The sequence below is a fragment of the Vipera ursinii genome (genome assembly GCF_947247035.1).
Source record: "Vipera ursinii genome assembly, chromosome: 2".
Classification (NCBI taxonomy): Eukaryota; Metazoa; Chordata; class Lepidosauria; order Squamata; family Viperidae; genus Vipera; species Vipera ursinii.
In genome coordinates, this window is record NC_139513.1 from 217,991,001 (window position 1) to 218,009,976 (window position 18,976).

General features: G+C 40.3%; 1 protein-coding gene across 1 annotated transcript in view; it reads left to right on the forward strand.

Moving 5' to 3' along the window:
* Nucleotides 1–1,625: 1,625 nt before the first annotated feature.
* TTC39B (tetratricopeptide repeat domain 39B) overlaps nucleotides 1,626–18,976 on the forward strand; it is a 61,392-nt gene continuing 44,041 nt past the window's right edge. The window contains exon 1 of the mRNA XM_083351457.1: nucleotides 1,626–1,817. Within this exon, the coding sequence (XP_083207583.1) occupies nucleotides 1,761–1,817 (57 nt within the window). The 5' untranslated portion in view covers nucleotides 1,626–1,760. The remainder of the gene's footprint in view (nucleotides 1,818–18,976) is intronic.

Here is an 18,976-nt window from a genome sequence, read left to right on the forward strand (position 1 = left end):
GTCGTAAGTCGAGGAGTACCCGGTAGCTTAGAACTCGAGGTCGTCGCAAAGAGGAGCAGAACTCCTTTTAACACCTGAGAGAGAGAGAGAGAGAGAGAGAGAGAGAGAGAGAGAGAGAGAGAGAGAGAGAGAGAGCGCTCAAAAGTGGTCGTAAGTCGAGGAGTACCCGGTAGCTTAGAACTCGAGGTCGTCGCAAAGAGGAGCAGAACTCCTTTTAACACCTGCCAGAGAGAGAGAGAGAGAGAGAGAGAGAGAGAGCGCTCAAAAGCGGTCGTAAGTCGAGGAGTACCCGGTAGCTTAGAACTCGAGGTCGTCGCAAAGAGGAGCAGAACTCCTTTTAACACCTGAGAGAGAGAGAGAGAGAGAGAGAGAGAGAGAGAGAGAGAGAGAGAGAGAGAGAGAGCGCTCAAAAGCGGTCGTAAGTCGAGGAGTACCCGGTAGCTTAGAACTCGAGGTCGTCGCAAAGAGGAGCAGAACTCCTTTTAACACCTGCCAGAGAGAGAGAGAGAGAGAGAGAGAGAGAGAGAGAGAGAGAGAGAGAGAGAGAGCGCTCAAAAGCGGTCGTAAGTCGAGGAGTACCCGGTAGCTTAGAACTCGAGGTCGTCGTAAAGAGGAGCAGAACTCCTTTTAACACCTGAGAGAGAGAGAGAGAGAGAGAGAGAGAGAGAGAGAGAGAGAGAGAGAGAGAGAGAGCGCTCAAAAGCGGTCGTAAGTCGAGGAGTACCCGGTAGCTTAGAACTCGAGGTCGTCGCAAAGAGGAGCAGAACTCCTTTTAACACCTGAGAGAGAGAGAGAGAGAGAGAGAGAGAGAGAGAGAGAGAGAGAGCGCTCAAAAGCGGTCGTAAGTCGAGGAGTACCCGGTAGCTTAGAACTCGAGGTCGTCGCAAAGAGGAGCAGAACTCCTTTTAACACCTGAGAGAGAGAGAGAGAGAGAGAGAGAGAGAGAGAGAGAGAGAGAGAGAGAGAGAGAGAGAGAGAGAGAGAGCGCGCTCAAAAGCGGTCGTAAGTCGAGGAGTACCCGGTAGCTTAGAACTCGAGGTCGTCGCAAAGAGGAGCAGAACTCCTTTTAACACCTGAGAGAGAGAGAGAGAGAGAGAGAGAGAGAGCGCTCAAAAGCGGTCGTAAGTCGAGGAGTACCCGGTAGCTTAGAACTCAGAGACGCTTAGACCCGCGCTTAGCGCCCAGTGGAGGGGGGTTTTGGTTTCCCCCCCCCCCCCAAATCCTTTGAAGGAGACGATCCAACGAAACAGCACCTCGGGCGGCCGTCCCTCCATTCCCCCCCCCCGCCCCGAAAGCGCTCAAAGGGGTTGCGCAAACCACAACTCCCCCGCCCCTCACAGCGCTTCCGCCACGGGTGCAGCAACCTTCAAGTCGCGGAGCGCTTTTTTTTTCTTTCTTTCTTTTTTTTTTTTTTGCAAAAAGAAACAGCCGCGCGCTCCGCTCGCGCGACAGGAGCGCGAGCCGTCACCGCCCCGAGAGCCGCCAGGAAAGAGATGAGAGGCTTTTTTGGGGGGGGGGTGGGGGAGAGGAGGGGCGGGGCGGCGGCGGCGGCGGGGGGGCGGGTCCAGATATGCAGATGAGAAGGCTCGCCCTTTGACGGCTAGAACGCCGCCGGGAGCCGGCGGGTGAGTGAGTGGCTTCAGTCGAGGAGGAAAGCCGGTCCGCCGACGCTGGTTAAGAGCGCGGGAAGCGAGCCGCTCCTCGGAAAGCCGCTGCGTTCCACCCGGATTGTGCGCGGACAATCCCTGGCGGGGGGAAATATGGCGAGTGTCAGAAATGGAATCGGGGGATCGGGCGGCGGCGGCGGCGGCGAGGAGGTAAGCCGCTCGGGGGGGGGGGCGAAAGGGAGGGAAGGGGTCGGCTGAGTTTGCCGGAGGGGAGAGGGAAGCAAGAGCAGGGGGTAACCGGGAGTCGCGCGTGCTGACGTGCGTCAAGCCCTCCTCCAGCCCCGAGTGATACCCGCAACGGCGGATGGAGGGTGTGTGTGTGTGGGAGAGTGTTTCCCTATGGCAGGGGTCGGCAACCTCGGCTCTTTGATGACTCGTGGACTTCAACTCCCAGAATTCCTGAGCCAGCTATGCTGGCTCAGGAATTCTGGGAGTTGAAGTCCACGAGTCATCAAAGAGCCGAGGTTGCCGACCCCTGCCCTAGGGGGAGTAGCTTCGGCCCCTCTTCCCCGTCCCCAGCGGGTCATCGCCGCCGGTGGGCTCCTGTCCGATCTGGGGCCAGGTGCGGATGGAGAGGCAGGCCTGACCTGGCAGCGCTTTCCTCCTCCCGGGATGCCTCGCTGGTGGTGGAGCGAGCGGCTAGCTAGCTTCCGGGTATCCGACAGGTGCTGCTGGCTTGCCAGGTTAGAGGGGAAGGGTCGCCTTTAAACCAAGCTGACAGGTGGGTTGCTGTCAGGTTGGCATTTGAGAACTTGGTTTTGTTGTTTTTTTTAACGGCACACCTGCGTCCCTGGGTTAACGACCCCACCCCTCTGCTCTGTGCACACAACACACACACACACACATACACAGGGGAGGGGAGAGAGAGAGAGAGGGGGGGGGGAAATGTACTTGTATGAATTTTTGACAAGTCCTTTCATATTATCAGTGCTTTTTTGGTAAAAGAAAAAGGTGCCGGAACTCATACATGTCATACAACCCGCCTTGCCTACTGTAAAGTCGCGTGCTTCACATAGAGACGGACACAGAGCTGGGGTAAAGATGAGTTTATTCTGAACAGAACGAACTGGGGAAACAGGGAAGCCTGGTGTCTATTTCTACCTGCCCAGGTGGATGGCATCCAATCAGTTCAAACCTGGGCTTCCTGCCAGTGCAGGTGACAATGGGTGTAGATCCTGGCTTCCCACCAGGCTGACCATGCCTGGGGCTGTCAACAGCTTAACTCATTAGGCTTATCCTGAGTGAGCAATCATCGCCCGGAGCTGTCCAGTCCCTCTGCTGATCTGCACCATCAGCCTCCTGCTGTGCTGTCCTTTGTGTATGCTGGGAGGCATACACTGCACCTACCCTACAAGGTTCCATCCAAAAAAGGTTCCAGAACTCCGTTCTGAGCGTTCTATGAGAAAAATAAGCCCTGCATATTATAGAGATAACTGATAAATACACACATCCTTTGATCATATGTTTTATGAAAGGCAGTTCACTTTCTTCTTATCCTGGCCCTGCCTGATCTGTTCAGCAAGCGTAATAGTATTGGAATCCAGGGGGGAAAAAAGAGAAAAAAAGAAAGAATCCTTGCTTACAATTAAGTTCTAACATCTGTTGTATGCTGAAAGCAGGTCACTATTTTTCATAGTGCAAAATATCCGGAAAACTGGAGCTGATGCTGTAATATTTGATGTGAAGTGGTACACTCCAAAGATAAACACAATATCTCTACTATCTTGCAATTGCTGGTTCATTTAGTACTTTCTGTGCTTATGCAGGTGGTCCTCGACTTACCACCACAACTGACCCCCAAATTTTCATTGCTAAGTAAGATAATGAATCTTACCCCATTTGATGATCTTTCTTGCCATAGTTGTGAAGTGAATCACTGCAGTTTTTTTTTACTAACACAGTTATTAGGTGAATCTGGCTTCTCCACTGACTTTGCTTGTCAGAAGTCAGAAAAGGTGATCACATGACCCCAGGACACTGCAACCGTCATAAATACATGCAGGTTGCCAAGCATCCAAATTTGGATCATGTGACAATATGGATGTTGCAAAGGTTGTAAGTTACCTTATTTAACGCTGTTGTAACTTTGAACAGTCACTAAATGAATGGTTGTAAGTCAAGGACTACCTGTACTGTTTTATACTGGAGTCATGCTGTTTGTAAACTACCGATAATGTCCTTTTTTAGGGGACCACAATGTATTTATTTCCTCATATAAACAGGATTGGAACATTCACCATCCTGTAGAGAGGCTGTATTTGTGTCAACCCAATTATGTATCCTGTAATAATGATTTACTGGTACCTATGTGCATAATCTAAGAAAGAAATCTTCTAAGAAAGAAATCTTCTATGCACATAATGATCTGCATAGCTATTCAACACTTTGGTTTGCCTGGACTGCATTGAGTGAAGAGGAATTGTCTTCAGCTGCATATAAAATATATAATATAGTTAATGTATATAAATCACATAATGTTAAAAGTTTACAATCTTGTGGAACTGCATTACTAGCTGTCCAGGGTGACATGTGGCCTGTGGGCTCAATGTGCCTAACCTACAACAAGATTCGACATGCCTGATCTACAACAAGAAAATCACAGGAAATGGAATAGGTCTTTCAGATGTTTTGTGTTAGTCAGAGGTTGTTATAGTAAAGCAATTCAGCTGTTTTGTTCATTTTAAGGGAAATTGGGTTAAACAGAGTATCAGTGGTACCCCAAACAGCCTTTACTCTAAGTAGAACTCAAGGGTGACTTTTTGTTTCAAATGCTGAGGGAAATGTTCAGGGTTCACTTTTTATTATTACCCTTTTTTTTAAAGGTTGATATTATTTTGACTGGTTTTGAGAATAACCACATAGGAAAAAACTATGCTTAGAGGAAGTGTATTATATTAAACAAAGATATTAGTGCTGATATGTCATTTGAGAATATAAAGAGTGTCAAACAAGATCGTTATTTTTAAATGTGTTGGATTTGCCAGAAAATGTAACTTGTTCTGTACTGTGCTCATTCTTCCAGAAACAACATAAACCTCACTTCATCTGGTGTCATCTGTAGACAAATTTATGAGGCTATAGCTTTGTGTGCCTTAATAGAAGCTTTTTCCAACTTGCCTGAGTCTTAATTCTACTTCTATATCTCTGTGTGAGAACCAGTTTGGTGCTATGATTAAGATGTTGGTCAAGGAATCAGGAGACTGCGAGTTGTAGTCCTGCCTTAAGTATGAAAACTGACTGGATGATTTTGGATTACACACTCTCAGCGCAGTCTACTTGACAGGGTGATAGTTGTGGGGAAAACAGGAGGAAGAAGGACTATTATGTATGTTCCTCACCCTAATAATAAAGGTGTGATAAAATCTAATAATTACAATTAGGATAACTAATCATGAAACTGGAATCTATCTTAGTTTGTGGTGGGATGGAGTGAGGAGGTTCTTTTTTTTGAAAAATTTTTTATTAGTTTTTATAAGGTTAAAAAGGGGGGTAATGGGATAGGAATTTGGGATAGGGTACAGGAAAGGTTGGGGATGGGGTTGGGGTTTCCCCCAATAACATTCAATATTTGGCAAACAGCATATTGTCTGGGTAAATATATATAAATAAAAGTAGTAAACCTAATAGTAACAATTGTAGGTATAATAGATTATCATAAACAATACTAAGTTTTCAATATATAGTATTTTTCTTACATAAATTCAAAATTGCATATCACATTCCTTTCTCTCTTAACTCGCTTATCTAGCCGCTGATAAAATTTGTTCCAAGTTCTATAGTAAACTGAAAGTTCTTTCTCTTTAATCTCTAAAGTTAATCTGCACAATCCAATATTTTCTTGATTAATACTTCTTCAGTCGCTAACTTTTCATTTTTCCAATATTGGGCATACATAATTCTCGCTGCTGTCAATACATGTAACATTAAGTATCCGCTCTCCTTGTCATAGTTGGGGCCTATCATTCCTAACAGAAACAATTCTGGTTTAAATTCTATTTGTTTTTTAATCATCTTCTCCAACCATAGATGTATCTTAAGCCAAACCCTTTTTGCTTTAGGACATGACCACCATATATGATAATAAGTACCTGGTCTTTGATTACATTTCCAACAGACATTTGAAGTATTTTTAAACATTTTGGCTAGTCCCACTGGTGTCATGTGCCATCTATAAAACATTTTATACAAATTTTCTTTATATGGTACAGCTTTGGTTAATCTAATATTTCTGTCCCATAACTTTTCCCATTCTTCAAGCTCTATAGTATGTCCAACATTTTTTGCCCATATTATCATTGTTTCTTCAACTTGTTCCTCCTCCATCTTTAAGTTAAGCAGTAATCTATAAAGTTTTTTAATCAGCTTTTCATCTGTTTTTAGCAATGTAAGATCAAGTTCTGTCTGTTTCTTATAGAGCCCCGTCGTTTTCACGTCTTTTTCGTATCTTGATTGGATTTGTAGGTATGGCCACCATGATAGGTCAATACCTTGTTGTTGTAAGTCTTGTCTAGATTTCAATCTTCCTTCATTGTCCAGTAAGTCTTTATATGTTACAAGTTTATCATAGTTACCGTAATTAAGTTTGGGTAAGCAAAGGCTTCCATTGTTGAAAGCCATTCAGGTATCTTAATATAATTTTTTTCTTTTATTTTTTCTCATTCTAAGAGAAGTGAGTTTCTTATAGCATGGTTCTGGAAATATCTATGCGCTTTATTCTTATCATACCACAGAAAGGCATGCCAGCCAATCTGCAGGTCATGCCCCTCTAGGTATAGTAACCTTTTGTCTCTTAAGTGTTATCCATTCTTTAATCCACGTTAAGATAGCTGCTTGGTAATATAACTTCCAGTCTGGGAGTCCAAATCCTCCCCTTTCTCTAACGTCCTGTAGTAATTTCACTTTAATTCGTGCTTTTTCCCCTTGCCAAATAAATTTCAATATTATGGTATTCAGTTCATCAAAGAAGGCTTTTTCTAATTTTACCAGAATAGTTTGAAATAAAAAAAGTATTTTCGGTAAGATATTCATTTTAATTGTAGCTATTCTCCCCATTATTGACAATTGGAGATTTTTCCACTTTTCTAAGTCCAGTTTTATTTGTTTTAATAATTTTGTATAGTTGTCCTCTTTTACTGTTATACATCTTGCTGTTAAGTAAATTCCCAAGTACTTAACTTTTTTAACTATTTGAAGATTTGTTTTTCTTGCAAGTTGCGTTTTCTGTTTTTCTGTTAAGTTCTTTGTCAAAACTTTAGTCTTTTCTCTATTTATTATCAGGCCTGCTACCTCACCATATTGGTCTATTGTGGCCAACAATTGTGTGCTTGTTTCCAGGATGTTCTAAAGCATAGCTTAAGCAGGATAATACTCAACATTTTTTCCTGAAAGAATTGGCGAAGGGAGATTTTAGTTAATATTTCCAACTATCTAAGCTATGTGCTAATTGAGGTACTATATTTTTGCTTCATGTTTTCCTGTCTTTTGGGGATCTTTCAGTTCAAGGCTTCAGGTAATCATATTTTCCTATTTTATATGAACAAGGTAACTGTGATTAACCCATGTATAAACATTTTTTTTCAAAATTCCAACTGCTGTTGAACTAGACTTGTTCCAAACCTGTCAGTCATGACTTACTGCTTGATCCAAATCAAGAAATGTTGCGTAAAACAAGTTTTATAGACTTTTGTGTTGATTTGAAGATTGACAGAAAACTGCTGGATAAAACAAGCAGAAGATTTATTTCAGATCATGGCCTTATTCTGAAATAGAGCCATGCATAAAGCCATGTATAGTTATATCTCCTTAGTATCTAGTTTAATTCCTGGTTCAATGTTAAACTGTTTATTAGCATAAAAAGAAGACCGGTAGTGGGCTAAATGTACTAACTTAAGGGGTCCATCTAGCAGCTGCTAGAATTACTACAAATGTACTGAACTGCACTTCTTTGCAAGATTAGTTTGTCTTTTAGTAAATGGGTGTTTTGTGAATGGCCACATCCACCATAATAAGCCAGTATTTGAATCTAGTGACCCATCCTTTCAAAATGCTAAATGCATACTAAGCCCCTAAAAGTTGTCTATCCTTGTTTTAAAGGTTTAGGCCATATCTCCGATCTATGAATGTTGCCTTAATAAATAGTTTTGTGAAACATATTTTAAATAGTAGTTGGGTTGAGAAATCATTTTCCCATCCTGAAGAACTGAATTACTAATGTAAGAATTGAGAAATTAGTTCTTCAGACAGGCATTGAAATTAACATAAATTAAACAGCACTGCCATTTGGAAAGTTTAGTCTAGCAGTTAAGGTACCTGGCTACAAAGCAGGAGACCAGGAGTTCATGTCTTTCCTTAGCCATGAAAGCCAGCTGGGTGACTTTGGGCCAGGCCAGTCACTCTCAGCCCAAATAGGAGGAAAGTGTGTTGGATATAAGATAAGATCATCTTTATTGTCATTTTTTACTGTGCGCACAATGGCACACATCAAAAATGAAATTTAGTTGCCCGCTCCCAAAGTGAAACACATACATGACACACATCTAAAGCATACTACATATACAACATATGTATAGGCCCACACCCCTACATATGCATAACAATAAAATATTAAATACTGTCCATTTTGAGTATATAAGGAGGAAGCTTGGGAGTTTACAAGGTTAATGCCGTATGGAATGAAACTATGGCTGAATCTGGATGTTCTGCTACGGATACCACGAAGCCTCCTCCCGGAAGGTAACAAGGAAAACAGGTTGTGAAGAGGATGAGTAGTGTCCCAGATAATCCTACGGGTCCTGTTCAAGCAATGCTTCTGTGATATGTCCTGGATGGGAGGGAAGGAACTGCCAATGATCTTTTCAGCAAATCCTCAGTGATGCTTCCAAACCAGACTGTGATGCTGTATGACAGGATGCTCTCAATCGTCCCCCTGCAGAAAGTGGTCAGAACAGGTATGTTTTCTGCCTTGAGTTATTTGTAACCCAAGGCAGCAAATATAAATACAAATAAAAAATGCATGCACAGAACAGACGATGCTTTATGGGGGGAAAAGTTGTATTTTGTGTTGTATATAATTCTACACAGGGAGTGCTAACCGCCAAATCCTGAAGCTCATTTTTGCAAAATATTTTAGTACAAACTCTCTCACAGAGATAATATAACTGAAGTTGCACAACTCATTGAGCACTGCAGTGATATTGGGTTACTTAGCATTTATTTTCAGGTTTATTTAAGGGTATTATGTAATCGTTTATTTTCCAGTGTAAGGACACTACAGCATTGTTCATGACCTTATATAACTTAATATGCACCTGGAATCTTTAACTGAAAGAAAAGTAATTCAGGAATAGTTATCTGATCAGGGAAAAACATGACCTGAAAACCAATAACCCTGCCTTTCTCATCTTCAGACAGCCTGTAACTGTTCTGGAATTTAGACGTATAGTTAAACGTATCCACTATATAAATAAATATCTTTGCATGGGCATAGGACTGAAGTATAATGTATTCCTGTAATGGAAGTGTTCTTATGGTTCAGACAGATTTGCATTTGGTCTAAAATGCCCTTTTTTTGGTGTTGGTGTTGGTGTTGGAAACGATAACATTTTCCTAAGACTGTATACTTCTCCCATCAAGGTATTCCCACCTCGCCACAAAAGTAACACATTTGATAAGCAGTGGCATTATATATTATTCCCCCACATTCTCTGGGAAACTGCAGTTCTCGATGCTTACTGTGAAGTTTTCTGCATCTGGCTAGATTTTACCATCTTGACTGATCTTGATTCATCTGGCAGATAATGGTCATGATACCTAAGGAAACAGAAAGCTCCTTGTTTTGATTTTGTAGAACAAAATAATACTGTATAAACTTACAGCACACGGTTTCTTTTCTTTTTTTTAACACAAGTCATGTTGCTGATATTATTTTCTTAACTAATCCTATTGCAGAAACACCTGTTCATTTTCCTGCTGTCGTTTAATGTAATAAAAAATAGACATAAAAATAGAAGTGCATAACAGGCTGAATTTTACATACTGTTTAAAGTCCAGAATTATCAAGAGGCTCATCTTTTTTGTAGATCTTGGTTGCCCTTTAGTAGATAATTTAATTTTGTCGTCATGAGCATCCAAAAAGATTCTTGGGTGAGAAGCGAAACATCTTCAAAGGAAAACAAGAAAGTCCAGTTGCTCTTGAAAAAAGCACCTTTGGGACAGTGATCAAATAGTTTCAACTGGATTATGAGAAAGTCTTTTAATATAACATATCCAAGTATGTATTTCAATCACTGTCCCACCCAGCCCAAGAATGACGTAGAAAAGTCCACAGCCAAAATTCAATTCTTTATTTGCTCATATTTAGGCAGAATCTTTCCAGACTAAACCTGTATTACTCTCACCCTAATGCACACACACACACACACACACACACACACACACACTGAGAGATTCTAGAGAGTCGCCATTCTAAATCTCTTTCTGTCTCTGATCCATCTTTGTGTCTCCTGCTTGACCAGGGGGTTGGACTAGGTGTCTTTCAACTCTGTTATTCCATTATACTATGTCACATTCCCCCCCCATGTGCCCTCTCCTTCCTGAGAAACATCCGCTTCATTGTAGTTCCTCATACCACCTTTCCCTTCGTAGATACAATCCATCATGATCACTGATGCAGACAAGGTTAATGAGTTTTGGGCGTCAGGTTCACTCTGAAATGCCACATTTTGGAAGTTCTAAGGAGGAAGATGTAATGGGATATAAGAGAAATGAAGCAGAAAAATGACAAGTGTCTGCCAATCCATAGAAATCAAATTGTCTATTATTGCCAGAATGAAGTGGAAGAGTGTAATTGTGATAGCAAAAACATAACGAGAGTCTGATTTTGGAACAGTTCACTAATGGCTCATGTGCAAGTTCCAAGCCATGCTAAAGTAGAACAAAGCCAATTTACTTTACACAACATGCGCTTCAGTACATCTCCATCACTTTCAAGGAGAACATCAGGAGTTACTTTGAAGTCTTGAACCTCATTAATTAATATCAGCTGTTTTGGTTCGCCCACCTATACTTTTAGGGAAGGCAGCGATAAATATTTGAAGGAGAAATGAAACTGAAGAAAGAAAAATGTGGCAAAAAATGCTACCTTAAAAAGAGCTGAATATTTTTCATTGGTAACTATTTCAGAATGCTAGCAAGGAAACATTAGCTTTAATATAATAATAATAATTTTCCTCTTCATTCAAGTGATATTATTTTATTCTTATATCAGGCCTATGAAATGGATCAATCTAAAAAATAATAGGCTCATATGTTCACTTCTTCAGATCAAGAATTTTGACACGAAGTGGAATAAATCTTTGTATTCCATCTGCAAAGAAAAAAAGTGCTTTGATACAGTAACATAATTTTGTCCAATTTGGTAGTCTCATGTAGTGAGCAATAATTCCCAGAACTACAAGATGTTGACCATGCTGCCTCTCAACTCTGGGAATGTAATTTAAAATATCTGTAAGGCACTATATTGGAGAAGATTGCTCCAAAATATTTTAAAGGTGGAATCTGGATGCTAGAGATCGACTTGTCAATTGCATACTATCTCATTGCTGCAAAGAAGCTTTCATGCTGATTTAATTGGCCATTAGGGGGTTCTCTTTGGTATACTGAAAGCAGCTTGATGCAAAATAATTGGAAGCTATGGAGAACTGGCTGAAATTGACACTTTGTTGGTCTCTGTGGACAGCTCTTAAAGAATATTTTTAAACTTAGGAAGATAGATAAATAGATATAAATGTCCAAAGAAAGTCCTATCTAGTGCATCTTAAATACAATATATGAAATTTCAAATTTTCTAAGTAATATCTCAAAGAATAAAATTGGACCATAATTTTATTATTTTAGTAAAAATAAAAAAGTAACGTAGCTAGCTGGTCTTGTAAGGGAGATGCTATTCGATCCTTATAGATCACAAATCCCAATAGAAATATCAGTGAAAAAAGCCAAATACAAGGAATATTGTGTCATACTGGTTTTAAGAGTACCATAAACAGTATTATAATATAGGGTTTCTCAGTGATTTACTGTATATGGCTGTTTTTCTGAGGACATTTGATTTTTCTGCATGTTAAACATTCTGCAGCCATTTAGTTTTGTCTGGATTGAGCCTGTTTCTTCCTATCCATATCCACACAATCTCCAGACAGTGGGACACGACCTCAGCAGCATCATTTGGTTGGCCTAGGATTGAGTTCCTTTGTCGGGTATCATCTACATACTGATACGCCGATCCAGCAGTTTCATGTAAAGGTTAAATGAAGTGAGACCGTTGAGCCCTATAGCACCCCATAAGTCAGTGGTCCCCAACCCCCAGTCCAGGGACCAGCACTGGTCTGCAGTATGCCAGCAACTGGGCTGCGGAAAGAAGGAAAGCCCCATCCGCAGGATGCAGGCAGCATGCAAAACCGTGCCCCCTCCAGTCCGCAGAAAATCCTCTCTCTATGGAACCAGTCCCTGGTGCCCAAAAGGTTGGGGCCGCTGCCATAAGTGACACAGTGACTCCTTAAGTTTCTCCTGCCACCTGCTCCTGGCTACCTGGATTTCTCTTACTCCTTACACCAGCAGCACCTCCCTGCCTGTGCTCTGTAGCACACACTTGCCCATAGCAGCCCTCCCAGACACTACATAGAGTACAGCTGCCTGGCTGTCTAGCTACTTGCATGTTCTCCTGCACCGGTAAGCAGCCATCCCTGCTTGGCCATCAGCACACCGTTCTGTGCCTGTAGCTGCCACTTCCTGTGCACTCAAGTTTGCATTGTGGCAGCCACTTACCCAATCACTGGCCTGCTTACAAGCCACTCAAGACTTGTAACTTCCTGTTGGCTTCCCCATTGACTTTGTTAGAAACAGGCGAGAAGTCACAAGGAGGTCCTCACTTAACAGTGGGGTTTGCTAGAGTTGCCATCACTAGGTAATGCAGTCATGTGGCATTGTGCGTTATGACTGCATTATTTAACGCTGTAAATTCTGATCCCAATTATTGGTATTAAGCATAACATATCAAGATTCCACGCACAATTTCCAACATAAATTTTGTTCCCAAATTTTAAAGTAGAGTTCTTCCATAAAGTTAAATATTCATGGGCCTCAATATCAAAATCCAGTATGTGATTCAACAGGGCTGAAACATGCCTAGCTGCTTATAATCCTGGAAACAAAACACACATTCTAGTATATGTCAATATGTCAACCTAGCGGTTCCCATAATCAAAATGGAAATAAAACTTTCCAGCCAGGTTCACAAAGCCTGATACTCTGCTAAATTATTCCAATTATTTATTTATTTATTTATTTGGATTTATATACCGCCCCTCTCCGAAGGGACTCGGGGCGGTGTACAGGGCAATTAAAACGCTATAAACAACACACAATGTATAAAAATTAAAATGAGATTAAATCAAATAGCCCTAAACAATAAACACATTCTAAAATTTAAAATTTTTAAAATTTAAGATCTAAAATCCTAATCCCTCAGTCCAGGCCGGCAAGATATAGTCAATGAAATATTCCAGTGATATTTTTGAATATCTGGTAAGTTAACCCCTCCCTCCAAAATGATCTCACTTTAGGTAATGAAATGGTAGGTGTTTGTTTTTCCTTATAATTTCTTCAAAAACCTATCTGAACAAAAATATTTAGGATTAACCGTTGAATGTCTCTTAATGCACAAATCAGCCATGAACTGATTTTTACTTTATAACAAATAAAACAGGAGTAAGTAGGAAGACCAAGCCCTGTGAGGACCTGGTAGGGGGCAAAAAATCCTGCAGGGACCCGGGGGACTGGGTAAGAAACAGACCCAAGGATTATGGGGATCCCAAGAGGCAGGAAATGGAGCATGGGGTATCTCAGGGTGTGGATTAGGAGTTGGGTGTCCCGAGGCAGGTGGCCTCCGTCTGCGCTAGATCTCTCAGCCTTCCTCACCCCCGAGGCACCGCATGCTTTGCTAATGGCTGCATTAGGGAGAGAGAGAGTGAGGGTCATAATGGGCAGGCTGCATTATGGTCATAGGCCGAAGACTACCTGTACGCTAGTATAGAAACTGATTTAAACTGAAAATTGAGGTGTAGGTTGCATCGTTATTGTGTTTTTTTCTTCTGTCTTTTCTTGTACTGTGGTGTGATGCAGTAAGAGCTGTACTTCAGCAAGCCCGCTGACCTTGATGATTTGGTTGGAACAGTCTAGCAGTTTGGGAGAAATTGTGAGGATAAAATTGTGAAGAAATAGTCTACAAAAGATACTGACTGAATCAGTACTGATGGCAAACATACAGCCTACAGTAATCAGTCCATCAAGCATGGCAACTGCTATAGGAGCAATATGAGTCTCTTCTGAGTTCCAATTCTGGACAGTTCTTCAATAAAGCCATCTGGAATTAAAGTAGCAGCAGGGCGGAGGGCAGCAGCAGTTTTAGATTAGGTTAGGAACTGCTTAGCTGTTTACTTCTCTGCATTCCCCAAAAGCGCTAAAAATTATCATCAGGTTGTCCAGAGGAGCAGAGAAATAATGCAGCTTGTCCAGCAGGCAGCTGGTGCCACATTTATTTCTTTATGAAATTTATTAATGCTTCACTATCAAGGACTCTGGAGCATATATGGGAACAATTTTAACAGAACCAATGTAGTAATGCAATAAAAGCAAAATATTACCTGATTGTATATTACCACAGCAGACTTTATATGAGAAAGCTTTCCCATCGTTACTCCACAGTAAGGACCTACCTATGAAATCAGAGGACAGCAAAAATGATAGTAAGAAGAATATTCAATGGACAGTAATCAATTGCATAATCAGTAAATCAATATACAGGTTCCTTTTGTAGCATAGTATATAATTTTGCATGTAAAATAGAATGATTATAGGCAAAAATAAATTTTAAAAAATCATATATTTTGGAAGGGGTGGCCATTGTGCCCAATACTATGCTCAATCAAGAATCCCAGTTAAAATATCCTGGACAGGTAGTTAACTAGCATCTACAGATTTAATAAAAGGGAGTTTGCCACTTTCCTGTGATGCAATCTGTAGATATAATTCACCTCTCAGCAAAATATAAAAGTTGAATATCTATTTTACTACTATATAAATGCCAGAACAGTCGTGATCTTTGAATCTATAGCAATGCCTGATTTGGTAAAGAAGAAAAAGAGTTTGTTAAATAAATCTTTAGGTGTAGGGATAAGAAACTGAAAACAATACATCGTGTGAAGTTTATAAAAGCAATGTGAACCTGTTAACATGGGAAATAACAAAGAATTGAGGTTCTGCATATAACATAAGTGGGTATAATAATCCTGCTAGATGTAGTGAAAGAACAGAGGAAAGAGTCTCATTAACACAGAAGTAAACCTCCAAAAACATGTGTGCTATCTAAAAAAAGAAGTCTGGCAAAACAATATACAGTTGCTAATGATCATGAAGGGAATTATCCAAATGGACATAATCTAGAACAGCCAATGATTTGCAGAACACCATAAAATCCACTGCTAGCTGAGATGAATAAGATAATGAAGACAAAGAGTGCAGGAGTTTATAAGACTAGGACAGAACAAAGCAACCCGAATTAAAACTGAACTTCAAGGAAGCACAGGATACTCCTGGGGTTAAAAATAATTGTGTTTATGAAAATACTCAAGGAATTTTAAATTTAATAGAACAAGATTAGAAGATAGTTCAAAAACTTCAAAGGAATAAAGGATGACAGGCCAACAGATATATCATATTCCAACACAACAGCTTTGTGAAGAAAAAGTAGACAAAATAATCATCAGATCAAAATCCCAAATAGGTTCGTCAACAAAAAACAAACTTGAAAACATTTTACAATTAAATGTTTATCTTTGAACATTGCTGGTTGGATGGGTAAATGCATAGATAGAGAATGCTTTCATTTTCTAAAGATTATGATATGATTTTTCTTCAAGAAACTGGGTGGATGGAAAATTATGTGATATTATTTCTTGATTATAAGTGTTTTTTTTCTAAATGAACCAGAGGGGCCAAAAGATGAGGTGTTTTCTGTATTTTTATGTGGTCCCCATTCAAAAGCAAACCGGAGTCCTTAAGAGACCTTCATGAAGTTGACTGAAAACCAAACAAACGACAAACAGTTAAAATACACACATATCTGTACAAAGTGTGCCATAAAAGCAGCTAGCAGGGAAGTCACAGGCAACATTACCCTTATATTCAGGAAGAACGATAGTAATGGTTGACTCATGCAGAGAAGGGTGAGAAACAAGTGCTCAGGGTTCTTGCGACTAAGGGAGAGATGCATATAAATCACAAATATTACTTACAGCCTACACATATAAAATAGCAGAGCAAATAGAAGGGGATTTTAAAAAAAAAGTAATTATCTTATCCTTAAGCCAGATGCTACCCTGCAAAAAGCAGCTGATTGATTTACAAAAGACTGAATGGCTCCCATCCAGCAGAGGCTGTGAGTGAATTTTATTTAACATTCAGGCAATCTACAATCTCTAGAACGCTGGATAAAACGAGGCCCTTTCTGCACATTTTTTTTTCCAGTTTTCCAGAAATGTGTGTTTCATTCAGAGGGACCCCTAATCCATTCTGGCCCAGTGAATACTGTCAATTTAAAAAGCAAATGTGACAACACAATTTTAGATAACCTCAAGGACATCTTTCCAATCCTTCCTCTGAGAGAGGACTGCCCAGGTAAACAGTCTGTGCTATATATAACAAAACAGTGCATATTTGCTCTCCTGGAAGGAAACCTGATTAACTCTTTCAGTGCCCTGTCGGACTTTGGTGGCAAAGCACAAAGCAGCCAAACCATTGATTGACTTTGATATACCAGCTACCCAACGGACTTGTAGTTACTTTGAGAAGGAGGTCACTGGCGTGTGTCTCTGTGCCTTCTCCTGTCTTACGAAACATAAAGATGAACACAAAGTCCCCTGGAGGAGATCTAAACCTCTCTACCCTAGCCCATGAAAACAGTACCACACTCCAAACTTCAAAAAAAAAAGTGAAATTCTATTGATAGAAATTGACTGCCTAAAAGCCCTGGGAACTACAATGAGAGCTGGGTGGCAGGTCACACCAAGAATATCAGATGGATAATTGCAGCTTAAACACATCTAATAACTGGCGTGCTTTCCAGCTCTCCAGGCAACCCTGGGCTCCAGGAAGTAGACAGAATTGTGTCTAAGATAGCTTCTGGGTGAGGAAGAAGATACCACCACACAGGACTAAGACAGCCCGTCCAGCCACTGACATAGAATGAAACAACCATTTGCTAATGTTGATGCTTCTGCCCCAACATCTGGGTACAATTAGAGATAAATGTAAAACATCCCCAGTCATATTTTGGAACATCGTATCCAGTATGCTGAAGGAGCATAAGCTTCTCTTTGATGTCGCCGTCTCAGCTTCAGTTTTGGAGGATGTTTATATTTATATGTTTATATTAATTTATTTGCCAACTCCCAAGTTGTATCAGTCAGCAAAACTGGGTATTGAATTTCTGACCAATGATAGCCTCTCTTCTCGGCCACAAGTGTCAGTGACAGAAATTAAATGCATTATTCAGTCACTGAAACCCAATAAGGCTGAAGATTTCCTGGTTTTGTACTGAAGACATACTTTAATACTCATGTCTTCAAATTGAACATTATCTTGCATTACTTTATGTCACTCTTTTATATTTATTTTACCTTACCTTTATCCTATTTTACCGAATATCAGTGTCTCGTTTTATTGTAGCTTATTCTGGCTGATGTCCATTGTTCTTATGTGGTCAATTGACTAATCAATAAAGTTATACTACTGCTTAGCGCAAATCGTAGAAGGAGCTCTACTAGTTGACTAGAGGATTATACTTCATGCAACTTTTCAGGCTTTGTTTGACAAGCATATGGAACAGTATCACTGATGAGTACTTCTTATCTAAGTGAATAGTCATGTTGGACATTCACAGCTTGAGATAATCCAAAGAGTTGCTGATACACCTTCTGAACAGGGTGGCTATTCCTGTTACTGCCAAGGAGGGACAATAGTGATAAGACTATATAAACAAGTTGTTAAATTGCTATTCTCCCAATACGTTTCAAGAACTGATTGATAGGTAATATTTGCCAAATTAAACAAGCTGAATTCAATGATGACGTTTCCAATATTTTGATGCAAGCCATATTGAACTTTTTGTTGAAATGTAGTGTATATTTAGAAAATCTTGTGTTGGTATAAATATTTCCCATATTTTAAATACAAATATGTAGACTATTTCAGCCTGGCATAGTATATAGGAACCACAGTCATGGGGGTCATTTTTAGCTTCTAAGTCTGTATATGTAGATACATGTGGGTGGGTGGACACGTACCTATACATACATCCAGAGGTTCCTGTAGGAATGGTCGCTTGCATTAGTTCTTCCATTTTAAGTAAACTTTAAAAATATTTAAAATACTTCAGAATTTGTACAAATGCAGCACTCCCTGGCACTCATTAAATATACTGATTTTTTTCCCAGGATTTCATACAAGCCTAAATAAGACACAAGTGATTTAATGAACCAACTCAGTGAAATACCCTTGCAATGAAAGCAAAACAATTTTTATATCAGGGCTGTGGGAAATTAGTTGAGTCAAGAATGAAATAGTTCAGTGAATTACAGGATGTTCTGTTCACCCCCAAGACTGTGATGAACCATCTCCAGAACATTATGAACCTCCCCTTTGGCGGAGGAGCAGAATATTCCAGAATTTTTCAGGAAGTTTAGAATTCAAACTGACACATTTTCTCCTTCTGCATATTACTAGCTATTAATATATTATCAGAAATAGTTCAATAGTCTAGTTTGGACCGATGTGAAAGAAATGAATCAGCAGGCATTCAATGAGCTGGACTGTTCTAGATGGCTTATCTGACTTTTGAGTAAGAAGGATGCTGAAATGACTCAGAATGGACAAAACCTAAGCCTCCACTGGAGTGTCATGTAATATTAACTGGTGTGTGTGTGTGTGTGTGTGTGTATTAAGCTGGAACTTCTATTTTCAAGAAAAAATAATCCCACTGGCCTTGCTTTGGAATGCCTTTCTGTCGACCTTACTAAGAAAACCAGATGGGCAACATGGCCAGATAAGCTAATTCTGCTTTATTGAAAAACTACATAGATCTTGCAAGCCTGAAGGTACAGTTCTCCTGCTGTCACCTTTACAGCCTGATAACTTAGGGAGGGTCCCTCCTGAGACTCTTGGTCTGCCCGTCATATATTGGAGCCTTGGTGGAGCAG